Source organism: Tetrahymena thermophila, assembly GCF_000189635.1.
Source record: "Tetrahymena thermophila SB210 genomic scaffold scf_8254783, whole genome shotgun sequence".
NCBI lineage: Eukaryota > Ciliophora > Oligohymenophorea > Hymenostomatida > Tetrahymenidae > Tetrahymena > Tetrahymena thermophila.
This window is the reverse complement of record NW_002476539.1, coordinates 51,179-73,078: the sequence shown is the minus strand read 5'-3', so window position 1 is coordinate 73,078 and position 21,900 is coordinate 51,179. Positions and strand designations below refer to the sequence as shown.

At 22.0% G+C, this 21,900-nt stretch overlaps 6 protein-coding genes across 6 annotated transcripts; 1 reads left to right on the top strand and 5 right to left on the bottom strand. All coding sequences in view use genetic code 6, as the record gives it.

Moving 5' to 3' along the window:
* Positions 1-621: 621 nt before the first annotated feature.
* TTHERM_00845840 (transmembrane protein, putative) lies at positions 622-4,203 on the bottom strand (the record flags this gene model as incomplete). Its single annotated transcript, XM_001009274.2, has 3 exons — positions 622-3,661; positions 3,718-4,057; positions 4,119-4,203. 3 exons carry the CDS (start codon positions 4,201-4,203, stop codon positions 622-624), a joined length of 3,465 nt encoding a protein of 1,154 aa, XP_001009274.2.
* Positions 4,204-5,421: 1,218 nt separating this feature from the next.
* TTHERM_00845830 (transmembrane protein, putative) lies at positions 5,422-7,124 on the bottom strand (the record flags this gene model as incomplete). Its single annotated transcript, XM_001009273.1, has 2 exons — positions 5,422-5,446; positions 5,497-7,124. 2 exons carry the CDS (start codon positions 7,122-7,124, stop codon positions 5,422-5,424), a joined length of 1,653 nt encoding a protein of 550 aa, XP_001009273.1.
* A 792-nt stretch (positions 7,125-7,916) lies between these two features.
* Positions 7,917-8,456, bottom strand: TTHERM_00845820 (hypothetical protein; the record flags this gene model as incomplete). The annotated part of the gene is made up of 1 exon (XM_001009272.2): positions 7,917-8,456. The coding sequence occupies one exon, from the start codon at positions 8,454-8,456 to the stop codon at positions 7,917-7,919; it is 540 nt and encodes a 179-aa protein (XP_001009272.2).
* Positions 8,457-8,514: 58 nt separating this feature from the next.
* TTHERM_000845819 (transmembrane protein, putative) lies at positions 8,515-9,141 on the top strand (the record flags this gene model as incomplete). The annotated part of the gene is made up of 1 exon (XM_012795955.1): positions 8,515-9,141. The coding sequence occupies one exon, from the start codon at positions 8,515-8,517 to the stop codon at positions 9,139-9,141; it is 627 nt and encodes a 208-aa protein (XP_012651409.1).
* Positions 9,142-10,381: 1,240 nt separating this feature from the next.
* Positions 10,382-16,094, bottom strand: TTHERM_00845810 (transmembrane protein, putative; the record flags this gene model as incomplete). The annotated part of the gene is made up of 6 exons (XM_001009271.3): positions 10,382-10,420; positions 10,635-12,333; positions 12,765-13,248; positions 13,300-15,290; positions 15,344-15,423; positions 15,483-16,094. 6 exons carry the CDS (start codon positions 16,092-16,094, stop codon positions 10,382-10,384), a joined length of 4,905 nt encoding a protein of 1,634 aa, XP_001009271.3.
* Positions 16,095-17,820: 1,726 nt separating this feature from the next.
* Positions 17,821-18,917, bottom strand: TTHERM_000845809 (hypothetical protein; the record flags this gene model as incomplete). Its single annotated transcript, XM_012795954.1, has 3 exons — positions 17,821-18,219; positions 18,532-18,788; positions 18,896-18,917. 3 exons carry the CDS (start codon positions 18,915-18,917, stop codon positions 17,821-17,823), a joined length of 678 nt encoding a protein of 225 aa, XP_012651408.1.
* Between the last annotated feature and the right edge of the window lie 2,983 nt (positions 18,918-21,900).

Sequence of the window (21,900 nt, the reverse complement as noted above, 5' to 3'; positions counted from 1 at the left end):
TTTTATTCGTTTCGAAAATATTTTTTGTATATAATTATTATTCATTTTTGAATATGATTATTATTCACTACTTTCTGTAAGCTTTTATATTTTCAATTACTTTTTTATTTCTAAAAAAAATTTTTGCAAATCCATCTAAAAAAGTTAAGCTTTTCTATTTATATATTCAAATAAAAAAGTGTTTTGCAATTAATTAATTTTGATATTTGAAAGTACTTTTTGTAATTAGATAGATTTTTTGAAAATTAATTGCTTATTTAAAATTTTAGAAAGTTAACAGTTTATTCTTAGTTTTTTTGATATATTTCATACATTATATATTAAAATCTTCAAAAACGCTTTAATAATTTACAAATACTTTATATTAATTATTGCTATTGTATAACATATTAAAGTAATTAGCAGTATATATTGCCCTTTTTTTATTTAGTAGTACTTACTTTTTTATTTTTTTGGAAAATAGATTTTAAATTTATAAAAATTAGATAATTGCCTTTTGCTTGATTATATTTAATTTAATTAAAAAATTTCTATGCAGCCTCCAATCTAAGCGTTAGTGTTTATTTTTTTGAAATTGAGAATTTTATGTCTCAATTTAGATAAATAACCTTGTACACCAAATCAATTTGAATCATTGATTGAGGTAAATTGCTCTTTTTATAGCTAGACTTAAGAAATTTAATTATCCTTCTGTTTTATCAATTTTATGCATCTCTGTTATTAATTTTATTAAGAGTCTAAGTCTGTGGTTTATTTAAAAATTTGCTAAGAAGTGTTTTATAATTCTATTATAGAAGAATCTTTTGATATTAACTTTGAATTATTTGGGCTAAAATGCGCTTTGCTTTGATTTTATTCTTAGACAAAGATATTACCTTTGCTAAGCAAGTTATTAATATAAATTTTATTATAATCTATGTTTTTTCTTTAATTTCTTAGGTTATTTTGTTGAAATTAAATTGATTAGGATAATATTTTTTACAGCTTCTTTTTTTCTTTGACTGTTCCATGAACCTCTTTGTGAGTATAGATACTTCTTTTTTATGATTGTAATGTATTATCAACAACTTTTTATTTGGATTATTCCTTTAGTTAAATTTGTTATTGAACTCTTATTTCTTCCTATTCATATTTTTTCCTAAATTCTTCTTATGCTTCTTAATAAATTTTTTTTGCAAAAATTGGATTAATCCCCCATAATTTTGAATAATAGTCAATATCATTATTTGTTAGGTCATTAAAAAATCTAGAATTTTTTTAATCGTAACCTTATTCAATTTTCATGGATGTCGTATCAATAATTTTATTCTCTAGGATATAAAACCTAGGAAAGAATTTGAACTTTACAAACATGTAAATCTGCATTAATAAAAAGCCAAGCACTATAAAGTTCAGTATAGTTAAAGCCATAATCGCCAAAATAGAAGCTATAAACTTTTAATTGATCATACTATCAGGTAAAATTTAATAAATTATAATACAAACATTCGAGAATCCAATTATTACTTCTATTGCTATTATAAATTTTTGATAAATAGTGTAAGAAATAGGTTTTTGATGAAGCAAATAAATCAAAAATAATAAATTAGTTCCTAAAACTGAGGATATTTTAATTAAATCTTGAGTGACAAAGACCAAAACAGCTACTTATAAAATTTTACGAAACTCAAGGAGAATCCAAAAATACCTTTTAAGTCCTTAGGTTTTAATATTACTAAAAATAACTTTAAATTTGCTACAGTCGTAGTTAAAATCAAGTTCATCGAATTTAGACACTTTATAGGTTAAGTAGCAAACAAAGATGATGTAAATCAGAGAGAATAAAGACTTAAATCCTATATCTATGAAATCATATGTTGAATTTAAGGTTAATTTATAAACAGAGTAAAATAGAGATAATAAAAAGTAATTTCCGAATACCATTTAAAACCTTATAAATAAATTATACTCTATTATTTTTAAGAATGTTTGGTTTTTTATATAAAAATTTAACCTTTTTTTTTCTTTTTATTTTTAAATTTCATTTTCCCTTTTTACAAGTAAATTTTATCCTATTTGACTTATTTCGTTTTAACTTTAATTTATTTTTGAAGCATTCTAGTCTAAACTGCAGCTTATATTGAGATTATAGCTGTTGTCAAAAATACTATTGTCATGTTTACAATCAATTTCCTTTACTTTTAATTTTTTTTAGGCTTAATTAGCCTCAATAATTCTAATATATTTCCTATTTATGCACTTAGATAAAATGTACACTAGGATTGTTATAAAAAGAAAAACAAAGAAGTAAGCCATGTTGTTAATAAAGTATTTTTTTAAAGGTTAAGATCTAAATGCACCCATAATTGAAAGCTAGCTGCTACTAGCATAAAGCAAATCACTTTCATTATATGTGTTTAATGTAGAGTCAGGAAACAAAGGAAATATATTATACTGATAGAAGTTTTATATTACTGTGGGTCCAAGAGATAAAATCCTCAGATTGTTTATTAAAATTAAGTTTCCTATCTGTTATTAAACCTAAACTGTATACCAAAAAAAAGGACCGATTGGAAAGAAAGCAAAGGAGAATAGGAGTAAAATTGTATTAGAGATACTAATAATGTTAATTGTGGCATCTGATGCTTTAACAATATTCTGCTCCTTTGTGCAGTTAGAAGGATTAGCACATTCTAAAAGATATTCAGTATCATTAAATTAACATACTAGCTTATTTTCATTAAATTCATAATACTATTTACACTTTATACAAACCCTTCCGCTTTATTCACTACTGCAATTTAAACAATTTACATCAGGACACTTTTTACAAATTTATTTATGAGCATCATAGTAAGTATTTTAATCACATTCAACACATTAGTTCTTTTCATCTAATATATATTCATTTTAACAAGCATTGCATATATCATTAGAATTACAATTAGCACAATTTTTAGTGGAACATGTTTTACAAATATAATTTTCTACAATAAAGGTTTAAGAAGGACACTATTCAACACATTTTTAATTTAAATAGTAACATCTTGCGCAATAATATGAGCTATTTTTAATTTTATTAATATCTTCACTTATATTTTTAGATTTTTTGAAATAACCTTCTGGACATTACTACAAGCAAGAGTTACCAAGGTAAATAATAAAGTCCTCTCTACATGTTGTACATTCGTTATTTGAAGGACCTGTGCAAGTTAAACAGCTTTCATCACAATTTTCACAAATTAATTAACCGTTTGTTGTCTCTTAGGTGCTTACAAAGTATCCATCTGAACAAGCTTCTTTACAAACACCATCCTAAAAGTACCTATTTTCTTCGCATTATAAGCAAGTATCATTAGAGTGGCAAAATACGCAATAATCTCCACATTTTTAGCAAAATTAGTTTTAATCAGAATAATATCCTGTTGGGCAGCTGCTTACACAAGAATTATTATACTTAAATTATTTATCTTAACAAGAAATAGTACAAAAGCCCGATTCATTTAGTAAATATCCGTTCTAGCATTTTTTACATTTCTTATTTTCTTAAGTTTCACAATTTGCTTTGTAATCTTAGCAAAAACCTGTCATTTAATTTAAAAAATATTCATGACTGCACTTAAAACATGAACCATCTTCTTAGTATTGATCACAGTTTTCTATTAGTAGACTTAAAGTGGCTCTATTTTTTACATAAAGAATTATTAGAAAACAAATTTATAAAAAAAAATAAATTACTTCTAAACTTTTAATTCTCCATCCTCATGCTTGATATCAAATTAAATTTAACCTTTTGCGTCATCATGAAAAACCTTTATTGAATAGAATTTATCTTCTTCTTTAACCATTTTTACATCTTCTATCATAAAATTGTCTATTTATATCTTGATGTTATCTTTCTCTATTTTTTTTGATGTGAGGAATTTAATTTTAAAAGTGACTCTACTAAACAACTAATTATTCTCAAGTGATAATACAAATTTGTTTGGTTTTTTGTTTTCATTGCATCCAAAGAAATAATCTACATTAGTACTTTAGAAAAACTTATAAATATCCTTGCAAGAAGAATTAGATAATTCTGTTTTTAAATAAATAATGTCAGCAACAATTATAAAAATGTAGCAAAGGGATAAATTTACCAAAATCTTTAGTTAGTTCAGCTTCTGCATAATAAACGATCACAAGATGGATTAATAAATAAAATAAATTCTATGCTTTTCTCATAATAAATAAAATTAGGAATGATTCTACTTGTCTAACGTTATAGGCTTGTATCAAGTATAAACAAAGATTACTATATTGTTATTTATCTCTTATTTTTATTACTAAAAATTGATTAATTATTAATTCAGTAATCTCTTAGATATGATAATTACAAAATTAATATACAAATAATATGATTAAAACTAAATATCTATAATTCCCTAATTCATAAATCACTTAATTTATTCATCTATCTAACTATCATAAACACATTAAAATCTAAAATAAATTCTATCACTTGATTAAAAACTTTACATTATACTTTGAGATTACTACCTTTAAACAGTGAGGTTGGTGTTATTAAAAACAATAGTAATAGTAGTGGTAATGTAAGGAAATTTATAAAAGATTAAATAATGTAGTTAAAGAAGAGGAGCTTGTATATTTACAAAATTTTATTGAAGAATTTTTATTTTTTAAGTTATTTAGGATATTTTTTATTCAAAAAACATATATTAATGTTGAAATATTAATATTTATTAACTATTTAAAAATATATGGATTAGACTGCAATTATTTTTCTATTAACCACAAACTCAATTTAATTTACAAATAATTTACTTTGTTTTATTAACCACATATTTTTTAAAATTATGCTGAAAATAGATATCTTTTATTACTTTTTACCCAACTAACAATTAATAAAAAATTATTTATAAAATTAAAATAAGATATTTAATTATTTTGTTCATATTATTTTGTCAGTTCAAAATATACTTAATTTTTTTTTGAGCATTTTTGGTCTTTAATACTACTAATGTAGTTTATTATTAGATATTTTATTTTTTTAATTTTAATAACAGAAACATCTACTATAGTGTGTTGGTTATAAAGAGAGGAAAGGTGATCAAGGATAAAAATTATTTAATCCTTAGTTAAAGATAGCCAAATCTTTTTTTTATGCTTATTCAAGCCTTTTCTCAGAAATATAAATCGTATAATATCACATGAGGGTTGTATGTGAGATTCTTACTAATTAATTAATAGTAAGTAAAAATTTATAGTAGAATAGGGTTAATTAAATTTTGCATTTAAAGCACTGTATTCTTATTTAATTAAATCTGAATATTATTGAGACCGTAATTGAGAAACCGAATATTTAAAGCTATATTTAATTGTTGCTTTAATACTTGCAAATTATTATTATTATTGCTATTGTTGTTATTAGTTATTGTGTATTCATATTTTGTATAAGGGAGTTAAGCTTCATATAGAAGTAATTTTAAAAATGTTTTGTGAAATCTCTATTCTAACATTATGCAATTGTTTTCTAACAAAATAACTGTGGTAAAATCCTATTGAATTTCTATATAAGCTCCTTCAAAATATTTTTTTCTTGTTATAATTTTAAAGCATTAGTTTAAACTAGTTGAGTTTTTATTATATTTATTTTAATTTGATATGCTATTTAAACTATTTAAAGTAAGAGAAGAAATATCTTAGCTGTTTACAGCATCATTACCAAAGATTAAACTATTTTAGTGTCCTACCTGCTAAATTTACATATCTTATGTTTAGATATTGGCATACATATACTGTAAAGAGGAGCTATTAGAAAGAATCTAAACTATTTTTTTAAGGTTTGAGCGCTTAGAACTATATATCCTGTATTTTCTTGAACAAAAAGATATCAAACGAAGAGAAATGTTGATAAGGTAACATAGCTAACATACTCCCAATATTATATAAGCAATAAATCTTAAATAGAATTAGATTTTTATCTAGAGATTATTACCTTCATCAGTTTAATTCTACTATAATTTTTGATTGGCATCGAAATCAGTTATAAAGTAATCCATAAGAAAAATAGAAGTTACATCAACAAGCTGGTAGAGAGAATTTATTTAGAAAATGCTTGAAGAATAAAGTAGCCTTTCATTATTACTTACTTTGTAGGGGGAAATGTAAAATTAATAAAAAGGACCGTGATCAATCACAATGTAAAAGAATTGGGCAAGAATCAAGATTAAGTAATTAAACGTAGGACCTTGCTAGTAGTAGAGAGCAATTCTATTTATAATAAATAAGATAAGCATCTTTGAGATAATATAAATGAGAGAGTTTATAAATGACTGATTCAAGAGTAAAACTAAAAGAAGTTGAAAACATAATTAATAAGATAATCTTCCAACAAAGGAAACAGCTGACCTAAAAGAAGGCATATATAATTTAAATTTAAAACAGGTAGATGTTTTGGTCGTTTTATTACTCTTTTTTAATAAAGGAGTGACGTTAGAGGATAATGATGACGTCGATTCAACCACATTCAATTATTAATAATCATTTATAACTTAATTATTTGTATTCATCTCTTAATGCTAATTCTATTATATCATATTTTGTTAAATATTTTGAATGTTATTTTAATTTTGATCTTGCATATCGATTGTATAGACTTCTGTGTAGTTATTTTCATTTCCAAAGTCTTCTATAAAAAATATTACATTTATTCGAGCAGTGATAATGATGAGGTGAACGAAAAAAGAAACCAGAAGACAAATTTAAATTGGTAAATCAGACTTTCTATAATAATCATCTCGAGATAGCACTAAGCAGATTTGAATGTACTGCATAAGAATAACTCTTACTACCATTTTTATAATGACATTCTTTTTATATCTAAAAAATAATCCCAAATCTAACATTTCAGATAAAAGCAAAGTTAAATTAGGTTTCTCGAAATAAATAAAGAGCAATTTGTCAATTATGTATATAGAACAGTAAACAATAAAATAATCTAAGCAGTTGAGTCCTCTTAGTAGAATAAAAACGATTGCATCATTAAATAAACAGGAAGCAGTAATAATGGTGGCAAAGAATTTTTAAAACTTTTGTAAATTCTCTACTCCACTTTCAAATATTGAGTCATCTTATTGCATCATTCGTAGATTGAGTTTAATTAGACTTTATGATAGTAAAATTTACTAATTCTTGATAAAATAACTTAGTTTTTGTTTCAAAAATAAAGTTTTAGTGATTTCTATTGTTTTATCCTTATTTATTCCTTCTATTTTTTTAAACATATACTTTTATTAACAAATAATATTACTTAACTAGCCTCAAATTAAGATAATAATATTATTATTCACATCAAAATATCATAAATGAAATTCAAAAGTGTGTTTATAAAATCAGAATAACCATATTATCTTATAGATAAATCCATTTATCCTAAAAATTAATTTACTTTATTATTATTATTATTATTATTTCTAAAATATTCATATACTTAAAGAATATTCTGCATATAAAAGTTAAGCTCTATAAATTCTTTATCTGGTTGAATATTATATATAAAGAGCAGGACATATATTTAGACATTTTAAATTTTTCAAATATTATTTTAATGAGAAGATGAATATTAATTAATAAAATAAAAATTAGTAAATTAAAAAAATATTAATTTTTAAAGTAGAAATAATTTTAGTTTTTATTAAAATTGAATAAAATTTAATTAAAAAAAATTTATTTAATTAAATAATTTAAGATTAAAAAATAAATTTTATTAAAAAGACAAACAAACTTTAAAATCAATATAAAAGAAAGATTAAATAATTCAATATAAAAAAAACGAATAAAACCTTGATTGAAAATAATTTTTAATTATTAAATAAATTATTTTAATATAAGAGAATAAGTTAACTTAGAGAAATTAATAAATTAGATTGATTGATTCAGTTAAATAAGTCGTATAAAATACACTTTGGATTGATTGATTATGAAGATGCTATGTATTTGTAGAAGGTAACTATTGTCAGGTTATAAATTTAATACCTTGGATCTTATTTGAAGGTTGTGTTTCCTACTATGATTTGAATATCTTATATACCAAATTTAATAATTCTCATATTTAGATAATCTTAGATTTATTATTTTTATTATGTAGTCATTTAGTTATCTTCTTCTAAATAGATAAACTTTTTATTTTAAATAATTTGCTATCTTTGAAGAGCTTTGATTAAGAAATCGTGAAAAACATAGTCTATTTCAAACTCTTCACCTTTATTTACAATTAGTTTGGCGTTTTTATGATCTTTTATTTTTATTTTACTGAAACTTAAATTATAATACTTGTTTGGACTTATGGATTATTCTAACAAATCTTGTAAGTCTTAGTTGACATCTTTGTCTCGTGAAAATGACCCTTTATCTATGTCAGCAATGCTGCCATAAAAATATGTTAAGCTATTATTTTTCTTCATGACTGATAGCATAGCTTTTAGCTTATAATTTTTGGCACAATATACGTTATGATTATTATACCTGCTGCTTATGAGGAAAAGAAATTAATTTGTGATGAATAATGATACAAAAATTGATAAGAGTATTTCAGAAGATGATCTTATATAGCTTATTACTTATAAATAATCAAAAGTGCTTTATGGGAGACTCTCTGGAGCTTTTGTTATTGTAAACTTTCCATAATTTGCTTAAAAATTATAAGTAGAGTAGTCAATCAAAAATATTGAGCAGCCATCTAATATTTAAAGCAGTTAATTAAATCTAAAAACGTGCAAAGTGTAGAGCAAAGCTTCGGCTAAAACTACTTTTTCACTTTTCGTCTTTTTTCTTCGAAAATCATAGAAAGGTCCGTGGTCTATACAACAGTAAAAGAGCAATGCAAATATACTGTATTTTAATTCATTTTTAATATTCTAATATTTTTTTCGAAAAGCAACAAAATTAGCTATTAAAATAATAATAGCTTTGATTATTATATAAGGTATAACAACAGATTGTGTTTACCCAACCAAAAGTAGAACAAAGAGGCCAAAAAGGCAAATTTAAAATAGCCAGCGAGCTAAAAATGTAGTGAAGTATCTAACTTTCATAGATTAAGCAATAGTAATTATAATAGATATCATAATCTAAGAGGCAATTATAAGGATTTGCTTGTGAAGAAGTAAAGTAGAGAAGGTTGGTTAAAAAAAAATGAGGAAGAGTTGACAATATAATATTAAAAAAACTCTAAGAAAATAACCCACCATAAGAGGTCTACAATTTTAATCACGAACTCTTATAGTTAATATGCCTACTTCAAATATTTCAAGAACTGCCTATTTCCACTTCAAATCTTTGCAATAGTAGAAAAAACAAAGTTTCTACAAACAATACAAAATAATTTAAGAAATCATGTACTCCATATTTTGAATGGTGACTATTGTGACTGCAATGAAATTATTATAAATAAACAAAGAAAGTATCAACCACTAAATTATCTTTTCTGTGATATTTACTTTAAACTTTGAATTCTTCATAGTCAAAATATTTTCACAATAATCCTAAAATTTTGATGAGTATTTTTCTAATATGTTTGTTTAATACCCTATTTCTTTTTCTTCAAAGAAATTGACTTATTGACTCTCTATTTAAAACTAATGTATATCTAAAATTCCTTTTTTAATCTATAGTTCAAGCTTTAACTCTTTCTACTAAATCAAACTAAGCTAAGTTAATTAATTAAATTACTTATCAACCAAAAGAAATGTTTACTGTTTTTTTTTCCTTTTTTTTCGCTATTCTTAAATAATCAATCAAATTGAATTTCTTCATATATATTACTCTTCTTACTTACTTCTATTAATTTTGTTTATGATCATGTAATGTAATGTAATAAATTATTCATCTAATTCTTTAATTCTAGATCAAAAATCATATCCCATCTAATTTAGATTTATCAATATTTCATAATATTTTTTAGTCATTTTACAATTTATTATATTTGTTTAGTGCTATTTTTTATTGGATCTAAATTTTAATATAATTTTATTTTAAAAACTCAAATAAATAGGTGCTAAAATAAGTTTTATTTACTTAGTTTCATACTAATTTATGTTAATAAAAGGAATTAAAAGAATCTTTATTTTATTAATCTTTAATGATAGCATTCAACAACTTAATTTAAAATTTACTTTTATAATTAATTAATGTTTGAATTCATCAAAGATGTAAAATTTTAATTTAAAATAATTTAAAATTAGACTTATTTGAAAATATTTTCAGATGATTTAATTTTAAAATATACAATTACAAAATATTGATCGTATCCATTAGATTATATATATTTTACTAAGATATATTGTAAAAGCAATTTGATTATTCTAAATAAAACATTTAATTATTTATTTTATTGATTTAATCAAGAGTCTTCCATATTCATAGAACTGAATTAAATAACCTATTTTAAATTATAAAAATTAAATTATTTTTCAAATAAATTTGATTAAACTAATAATGAATGAATTTAAACTTTATATTCATTCGATTATTAAATTTAATTTATTTAAGTTTAGAATGAATTATTGAGTTTTATTTCTATTAAAAAAAATAGTTTATGATTTAGAAAGCTATTCTTAATTTTTTAAATTTAATAATTTATAATTGTTAATTACCTCATCTTGATTCAGCATTTATTTTGATGTGATTGGCTATAGTGGTCGAATTTAATTTAAGTCAATATGCCTAATTGATTCTAGTTAATTCAATGAAGTTATTCTATTTATTGTATTTATCTTAGTTTATGTCATTAAAATTAAATTTTTCCTGTTCTTGTAAACTTATTACCATAGCTGACTTATTCTTAGGAGAGGAACTCTCTATTTTTTGAAATAGTTTTTAAAGAAGCTGTATTTTATGAGATACTGACTCATTTTAAGTATTATTTTGGGAGGCTTTTGCTTCTTTAACTTTAGATATGCTTTTGCTAATTCAGCTACTCCATAAGCATTTATCAAAAAAAATAAGATTATCACGATAGTCTATAATAATGTCATATTTTCACTTGAATATAAAATGCATTATAGCATTAGAGAAATTATTAAAACTTAGATTAAAAGTCTCTCACAACGAGCAAAAACTAATGAACTAATAGGATTTAATTTATTTATCAATGTAAAATAAATTTAACAGATGATTGCAATGATTAGTCTTTGGTTTGTATCATTAATAGATAAATTAATAACTAGCATAATCATAAATTTTTTACTCATTCTTACTATCTCCCAATAATAAAAGTGAGTTCTAAATCCTTATTATAGAATGTAATAAGATAAAATATATGAAATAGTTTAGTCTTTTCCTTGTTATTTAGATTTCCTCATTTTTATGAATAATAAACCAGGGATAATTATAGTCCAAACAATGAGTATAGGATAAATTAATATTAGACTATAAATTTTGTGCTACTGACTATAGCATTGTTGTTTATAATCATTTTTTAAGTAGGAGTTAGATCCTATCTGCTCACAAAAAACGAGAGAAATCAAAAACTTTGTTATTGAAGGATAATAGAATAAATAAATAAAAACTAAGTAAATTGTAATGTAAATTTTTTTTTGTTTTCTTTGGCTAAAGCACTTCTAAATAGCTAAAATTATACCAAAAGTCACAAATATCTGGAAAAATTAAATTAAAATTCTATTTAACCAAACAGGATAAATCCAAGACATTTTAAAAAGACAGTCATAGCTGTTAACTGTGATATTTGTAGGGTCACCAGCAATATCAATAGTTGATTCAAATATCTTGGGTATTCTTGAAAAGAAATCAAAAGAAGTAGAGAAAATTTGTAGATAATTTAAAAATATTTTTGTAAGCACTGCAGAATCCTAACCTTTTTATCTCGATTTACTCAAAAAAAGAATATTCATTTTTCTTAAATAGTTCAGTTTGATCAATTTACTTTTTTCATCTATCTAAGATTTTAAACTAAAGTGAATATACAAAATATAGACAACTATAGCTACTGCTAAATAAATGTAAACTTCAGCATAATTTGAACATCTATAGCAGTATGTTCCTTTAACCCCATAAAGATGATCCCAATTCTCTCCATAATTATCACAGCTTTAGCACATAGGTCCTATAAATCCCTAAATGCAGCCAAATTAATTTCCTTTTACTTCGCTGCATCCTTAAAATATGCATTAGAAAATTTAATCTGACATTCTGTTTTCTCTCCAGTATCCGTCTCTCAAAATAATTTAATTTCCTCTACAGAACTGAGCTTCAGCAGGACATGTTTTACATTGATTTAATGCTTCAGTATTTGGATTCACTAGAGAATAAGTTCCTTGACTACATTCATCGCAACTATTTTAGTAAATAAAAAATATAAAATTAATTTTATATTTTTAAACTTATTTTTATTTATCAAATAATTTCCCTTAATGAATAAGTTTTAATCAGTTGTGATCAAATATTGCATTTAATTATGTTAAAAGATGTATTTTATAAATATTAATAAAAAAAATCATTTGGTATTTGATAAGAATATATATAATTTTTTATACTGAGATATTCCAATAACTAATTAAAATATTTATTAATATTCTTACTATCCATATTTTCTTTCATGATATTTATTTATCAAATAAATATTATTTGCCAAAATTTAATTTAAGATAAATATGTTGGATTTCAAAAGTAAATTATTTAATTCATATTTTTAATTAATTTAATTAGCAATACTTTTTTTAAAAAGTAAATTAAAAATTTTTAGTTAATAAAAAAGCTAAAATTACAATATAAAGCCATGCCTGTTTTGCTTTATTTCACCAATAATGCAGTCTCTAAAGTTAATTATGAGGGTGATATATAAATTATTGATATTTGAAACAACTTTCAAAACATATCTTTTTTAGTTTTTGTACGAAGCATTTATGTTAAATCTAAACATGCCTGTAAGATCATCAAAAAGTAGCTGTATTCCTGATGAAATAAGGATTTCATCTTCTAAATCATTTTAAACCTTCAGAAAATAACTTAAATATTCACTTTCTACTTTTTTTGAAACAGTATTTTTATTTTTGATGATATAATTTTAAATTGCTAAAAAATCAAGCATTCTATTTTCTTGATCAAAAAAATTAACATATATAACGTCTTTTGTATAATTTCCACTTTGGAAGTTATTTATCAAGATATAATCAATTTTAGTGTTATTATTTTGCTCAACTCTTTTAACAAATTTAGGTATAGATCCCAAATTATCTCCATAAAATAAACCTTTTTTATAAAACATATTTTATAATAATATTTATTAATTATTCTAATTACCAAAATTATTTGTTATTTAAGATTATTTAATATCAATTAAGCTGTCTAAATCTGTGTAAATTCCACCACCAATCAAAGCCTTATTATTAAATAATTTGCACTAGAAAATTTTTATGGTATTTTCCTATGAATAAATAGCTCCTCCTTTTTCATTATTCGCATAATTACTTTCAAAAGTGCAATTTTCAAAACTGATTACATTTTGCTTTGCAAAAATAGCACCACCAGAATTTAAAACAGCACTATTCGAAGTAAAACTGGAGTTAAAGAAAGTTACATTTTAATTTTATTCTAAATACACAGCTCCTCCATAAAAATAATTCTAGCACTTTATAAACCTGCTTTCTATTATTTAAATATAAATGCTATCAGTAATAAATAATGCCCCTGAACCAGTTTTTTGGATAACTTTGTCATCTTAAGCTTCTTAGTTCTGTATATTTATAAATGCTGATTCAATTATTTTAATATCTTAGGCAGAATTGATGCAGACAACTCCACAGTTTATATTAATGACATGAATATTTTCAAAAGTAGTTTATTTGATTTCAACTATCTGAGTTTATTAAATATTTATTATAGATTCATTTTCTAAATCTACATTTAAAAAGCTTGATTCTTCTATTACAAATTTATCTCTTGCATTAATTGTTATAATATGATAATTAGATTAAATGCTAGTAACATGCATTTTTTATATATTAGAGTTAAAACATTACAAATTTAAAAGCAATAATTTTTAACTGTAATATAATATTTTTTATAGTCTAACATTCTATAAATTAAACTATCTATTGAGGAGCTAACTAGTGTCCTAGTCCTATTTTGAATAAGCTATTAGGTTAACTAAACCTACATCAATTAAATTAGTTATATTTAAAGAGTTAAGTGAACTTGTTTGTATTCCTCTTAACAAAAAAATATATATAAGCTACTCTTCATTTTAAGCTAATCTAAAATGATTTTCACTATTTTTACTTGTTAATTTATTGTGCTAATTGACTTAATTTAAATGATTTATCACTTTGCTTGCCTCTAAATCCTGTAGTTGAAATATTGAAGTTTAAAATATTTCAAAAAGATTTGTGTTTTATAGTTAAACATGGTTTAGTTTGATTATGTTCAAAATAACAGTATATGAGTAGTAGATACTAACGAGAGGTAAATTTGAATGATAATTTTCAGCTGTTAAGTTTTTTATAGTAAGAGATTATGAAAGCTCTTAGACTTAGCTATATCTCAATAATTAAATATACTATGTGTTTATAATTTAAGTATTCTCTAATTTAATTGAATAAATATTGGTTAGAAAAAGAGCAGAAATGCTTTAAACTTATTCTTCTCTTTTCTGTTTGCTAGAGTATGTAATGATTAGATCTTATACGCTTAAAATCTTTGTAAGTTCTATACTTATCATGTTTGTTTAGAATATTGTGTCAATTATTTTTAGGTTTTTAATTGTAACTTTCTATACATTTGTCATGTCAAAAAGCTATTAAGCAAAATAGCAATTAGAAATTGTAACATTATTGATATAAAGTGTTTTCACATCACTTATTTACATAAATGAAAACCTTTATGAGAAGTTGAAATTATTCAAATTGATATTTTATATAGTGAGCTAAGATGTGTCTGACATAATAAATTGGCTTTCCCAATTTTAATCTGATATATTAATATCATTAAATATAATATTGGTTATGTTTTCGAAATATAAAAAATGGGTGTTTTAATTAGTTGTAATATTTAATTGTGATAGCTAAAAGTTAGTTAGTTTATATTCAGGATTAAAATGGATTTCTTCAGAGTTTAAAAAACCTAAAAATAGATTTGATGATGAAATCTTTATGTTATAAAACTTAGAATGAACGAAATTGCTATCAACAAGAGTAAGGACAATATCACTATTCATATTATTTTAGGTGAAAGCTTTGTATTCAATTAAAGTTTTCTCATTAAATAGACTTTAATTACAAATATCAAATACCTTTCTATTTTAATAATATTTAAATATCATTTAAAACAAATTTAGTTTAAAACTTACATGGCTTATGAAGATTTATATAAAATTTAATATTTAATTCTTCTCGTGTCTCTCTTTTCTGATTATTGTATGATGCAATTCTATATTAAATATAAAAAAGATCTTTATTTATTTATAAATTGCTTTTTGTTTAATTTACCTTAAAACCATCATTCTCAGATTCTTAAAAAATTTAAATCTTTTTTGATTCTTCCAAAACAATACTGGAGCTCTTGGATTTTTTTAAATCTGCATAGCAAGCTATTGTAAATCCATTAACATCTGAAACTCCTTTTAATAAAATTTAATACTAGTTTTAACCTAACTATTTAACCCTTTGATGATATATAATAGGATTAATTAATTCAACCTAACTCTTCAAAAGTTCTATTTTTTTTGATGTTATAATCGATATTTCAATTTTTATATCATAAATTATTAAGAAAATATTATCTTATATTTATTATATATCAACTATTTATGCATTATTATTTATATTAGAAATTAGGAAATTGTGCAAGGTAAGAGTTTATAAATTGTAAATATGAGTGTTTAATGGGCAAATTATAAAAAAGTAATTTTTATCTAACTTTTATTTAACATCATATAAGCACGGCTTTGTAATTCTTTAGTGTATAAAAGAACTTTATGTATTTTAAATATTAATTATCTCTTGTCTTAAATCTATTATATAAGAAAATCTTGATGAATCATTTATCAATAAATAATTTTTGTTCCCTCTGCTTATGTATGCTTCAAAAAAGCAATTCATCTGACAATTAACTGTAAAAAGTTTTTTAGCTTATCCTTTTCCATTACTATTGTCTATATAATAAATCAGCAAACCATTTTCAGAATGCAAAGCCAGAATATTTTCTTTAAATTGCACATTTATCTAGTCCTATTTAAAAATATTTAATTAAAATATTTAAATAAAGTTCTAAATTAATTTTACATAGTGAATGCCATTAGTTATCAAGTTTAGTGACTGATTTAACTATAAATTGTAAAATATGATGTTATCTATTTAGATATTTTTATGATTTTTAATCAAAACAATATCAGAAGTTACTTCAATTATATCTTTTCTAATATCGAAATTAGGATTGGAGATAATATTTTCCAAAAACGTAAATTTATTGTTTAAGAAATAATAAAGTTGATTATCCTTTGAAATATATAAAAGTCTTTTCTAATTTTCAAGAAAAACAAAATTATAACAATTAGTGATATCTTGATAACTAATTATAGATAAATCAGAGTTATTTATTATCAAAAATTTTAGTTAGCTGAAAAGTAAAGAAGTATTTGGTGTTAAGTAATACAAATAAAACTCAGATAATTCGATATTTTTTGATTTATCAACAAAGATTTTTTGATGTAAATTTTTCCATGTTTTAGTTTCTACCAAAAAAATGGCGTTTACTTATTTATTTAGTATTAAAAGATTTTTATTTTGTGGTATAAAATAATTTTTCTTTTGTTATAGCTACTACTAATATTTCGAAAGGCTCATACTTACATCATAAGAAAAAATATACTCTTCATGGATAAACAAAGTGGTGTATATTTTGCTATAATAAATAGAAGAGTAAAATCCAATTATTGGGCTGGATGATGACCATAGTTTGAATAGCTTAATGACTTATAGATTAGGATACTTTATTAAGTATGCATACTATTACTAGTCAACGATAACAATAAGAATACCTAAATTAGGATCTACTATTTTTTAACTAGATTATTCAAACTGTAATTCCAAGTTATATATTTTTTCGTTTAAATAATCAATAGCTTTTAATTTGTGAGAATTCTAGGAATAAAATTCTACCTTTAAAATAAAAAATCATTTAAAATAAAAGCTAAGAGTAAATAATGGCTTACATGATTTATTTAGTCACTAAAAATTGGTTCAAAAGTTTATTCTAGGGCAAAACAATTACTAACTTATCCACTCTTTAAATCGTAAAGTACTAAGTGAGTATTATTTCTTGAGCCAAATACTTTTAGCTGCTAATTTATAAATAAAATATCATATACTTATGAGGGATTTTCTATTTCTTTGATTATATTAAGTTTCCTTTCATTAATATCAATCTAAAAAAAAGTAATCAATTTTGAGTCTGAAAATAATATCAACATATCTTAGTATGATAGTAGTTTATTTAAATGATTTACAGGTTATTCAATCAATAGATCCCCATTTTATTAAAAGATATAAATCCCAAAATAATTTGAGGCAAGATACCAGTATTATTCATTTACATTAATTACTTATAAATAAAAGCTATTTAATTCAACACCTTTATAATTAAAGATTTACTCTAACTTTTTATTATATATAATAAATTAGGCATAACCATAATTAAGAGTATATATTAATTGCTCCTTTCTTTCTCCTATAACACTAGTTACTTCAGCTTAAACACTCAAAGTTTTGTTTTGCTTAGTCAAATCAATAAATAATATATCATTTTCTCTCTCTTCAATAAAAATATTCATAAACCTTAAAAATGATTGATTGCTTATCTTTGAAGTATCAGATAAATAAATATCTATTTTATAATTTTAAATTATTGTAAATATAAATTTTTAAAAAATTTTTAATTCTTACTTGGAATTAAAAACTATTCTCCAAATTCTAAATCCTAAATTAAAAAGCTCTCATTTTAGTAAAGTGCTAAGTTATAATTTTAATTATTGTCATCCCAAAACTTAAATTCGCTATCAAAAAGAAGTTTAGTTGATTTCAAATTTAAATCTATTTTATTGACTTTATTTTGTAACCCATCATAGAATAAAAAAATTCCATCATATATCTATCTTATATTTTTCATATATGAATTAATAGTTATATGAGATTTTGATATCAAATCAAATATAGAAAATTAGTCTCCCTTTTTTTAAAAATAAAATAATTATCATTTATAATATACTATAAAATCTCATTTATTTCCTTTTAAATTATTTAAACTAGAGTAATAATTAAATAAAATTTTCTAATTTTAAAAAATTCAATTAATTTAAAATTAATAATATTATTAATCAAAATCTACAATAAATATTCATTTCATGCTATAAAAAAAATATGTATTTAGCTATAATATGAAAAGAAATAAGATAAGAGAATATTAACAACAATTAATAAATTTCAATAAAATATATTTTTTCTAGTAAAATAAAATTAAAAAAAAATAAATTATTCTTACATTTACAGATTACAATAGGAGATATTTATCAGAATTTTCAAATGCTACAACATTTAAGATTGTATTAATTTAAATTTAGTACAACTAATATTCATACTCTTAATTTTTTACATCTAAAAGATATAATGTATTATCCTTGAAATTGTAAATGTAATTTAGTACCACTTTTAAAAAAGATTTGATGTTTGTTTAATGAATTTAAACATTTTAATCAAGGGTAAAATATTAAATTTTTGGGTTATCATTTACTTCAGTTTCTGTGATTATAATAATATTCAAATATGAGTCATAAAAATAATCAAAATGTTTGGATGTTATAGAAGTAGTGTAGAATATATTAGAAGAATTTGTTTTTAAGTCAAACAAAGTAAAACTTCTTGAATCATAATCAATAAGAATCACTTTTTGATTACGACACACCAATATAGTTGGAATGATTTAATCTAAAAATTAGGTGTATTAATTACCTTCTAAGTCTTTAAACAGATAAGTAGAATTAGATAACTAAATTTATATTACTTAATCGACATAAGTTATTTGATTGAAACTAGTTTCTAAGACAAATACTTATTACATGTCTTTCACATTTATTTCAAATTTACAATAATACTTATCTTCTTCATTTAAATCTTCAATTATCAAATACCCAAATTGATCTAATAAAATATAATTGATACCTAAAGAACTAATTTCTCTGCTTTAAAAGCTAAAATCATCTATATTTATTTTTAAAAGTTCACTTTATTTTATCAAAATTAGATAATTTTAGGAAATAAATGCTTGTTTTATTTATTAAATGCTTTGTTACTTAAGCACAGTTTTTAAATGTACCTAGCTAATATCAAAGACAACTATCTATTATTCAAATACAAGGAAAATAGTGCTTTTATAGATTAAAATATTTATAATATTCCCAAAAGAAGCATAACTATCAAAACTATTACTAAAACTTTACAAATAACTATACTAAGTAGTCTGAGACGTGTCTAAAATTTCAACTTCTCCTTTCATTTATAAAAAAATTAAATTTTCCTTGTAAAAAATAGAAGAATCTCTGATAGTAAAAAAAGGATTATATCCTTAAGAAACCTAAAAGTTATCACTCTCCCATTTATAAATCACCAATTAATCATTAATTATAACTATAAAAGCATTTTCTTATTCCATGACTTAAAATTTTTTATCAACTACTTGCTATATCAAGACGAAATCTTTATAAACTTATAAATTTGTACCTATATTGAATTGATTTATTTTAATAAAATTATTGTTCAAAATTTATAAATTATTTACTATTTGTATCCTAGATAAATACAAGTCCTTCCTAATTGCCTAGAACTAAATTAGATTTTTAGGTATTGCAATAAATTTAACCTAACTAATAAAAATTATAATTTTATGAGCAATCTTAATAAATAAATATTAATTAAAAATTTAATTTTTATTTTCTTAGTAATTTAAGCAAATACATACTTAATTTTCTTTGAAATAAAGTAAAATTTAAAGAGTTACTATTGAAATGTCGTAGTCTATGTCTTTGTCTTAATTTTCAATAAATTAAATTTTTTGTAAAATAAAAGCATCATAATTTTTAGAAGTAAAAACAACTACATTCCATTTATGAATAAACTGTACTTTTTAAATTTACATATTTGAAAATTTCACTATTTTAAACTTTTAATTCTTATATACTGTAAAGTAAAACACCCTGATATTTTTTTAAAAGGAAACAATCATATCTAAACTTTCTATACAGAAGTAGGACACTAACTATTAAACCATTTATTGAGCCTACTTCTCTTTTGTTATTAGATTAATTTAAGTATATGAACTAGAACCAAAGTAGTACAATAGATCTTAATTAATATAAAATTAATTTATTGTTGTTAAAGTCTCTATTTGAGTTAGTTAGAAGTCATTCAAATTTAAAGCAAAAATAGTATTTTATGGATTAATGTTTATGAAAATTGTTTTATTTTAAATTATTAAGCTATCTTGATATAATTCAGATTATTGAATATAGCTTTTCATATCAAAGCTTTTAACGAATCTAAAAGATTGAGACTCATAAAATTTTACTTCATTCTATGTTATACCTATGATCTTTTAATTTTCTTCAGTCAATTAATATATTGATATTTAAAAAAATTTACATAAGATGTATTATATTTTTTATATTTGTGTATTTAAATAAAATTTGCATTGCTTAGGCTTGAGTATGAGCTAATGTCAATATCATTTATTTAATCATGATCTTCTTCAAAGTTCTACTTGCAATTTATTTACTAAATTTAATTTTCTAAAGCACAATCTAAGCTGCAATATCCTTTTTAAGTATTATAAACCCCTTCATTTTATAAGCATAAATCAATCAAACATTGTTTATTTTCTGAAAGCTAGTAGTTTTCTTGACATTTCTTACATTATCCATAATTATCACAATCTAAGCAATTAATATCTGGACACTTTAAGCAAGTTAAATCTACTTGATCTGGATAGTATCCTTAAGGACATTAGCTTTAGCAATTCTTATTTGCATCCTTATTAATTATATATTTTTAATTTTGCTATTATGCAAATAATAATTTGATTACCAAATAATATTAGAAGGAACATTGAATACATTCATTTTTATTTATACAGCTATAGCAATTCTAGATGCAAGAATCACATTTTCCAGTGGAAGAATCATAAAAATATCCTGTAAACTAACAACTAGTACCTATATCTTTAAAAACTTAGTTAAATACTACTTAAACTGTAAGATTTAACCAAATGATAGCTATATTTATTGCCTTTATATTCATTTTCACTAGAAAATTTTTATTTTAATAAATCTATTTATTTGAATTACTTTTTAAGTATATTAAGTAAATTATTTGATAAACATATGTACTGATTATATACAATTTTTTTTTTATAAATAGTTTATGTAATACAAATAAATTTTGCTGGATCCAATTTAAAAAAGATAATTTTAATTTTTAAAAATAATGCTAGATTTATAGAACCAATCAAATCAAATCACACCATGTTTTTACATACATCTTTTAAATCTGATTTGACCTTATAGAATTATTAAAAACATTACATTATTTATTTTACTTTAGTGTATTTAGATTTGAAAATTTGTAAAATTAATAAAATATTTATTTTATAATAGACTTATTTCTTTTATCTTTTTTCATATTAATTATATTATTTTATTGATGTAATCATCTAAATAAAATTAAAATTTGAAAAATTAATTTTTTTTATATTATTATTTAATGAATTAATAAATACAGGGTAATACAATAAAATTTAATAATATAATAAATTAAATCTATTTTGATAAAAATAACTTAGCTAGATATTTTGGTCAGATAT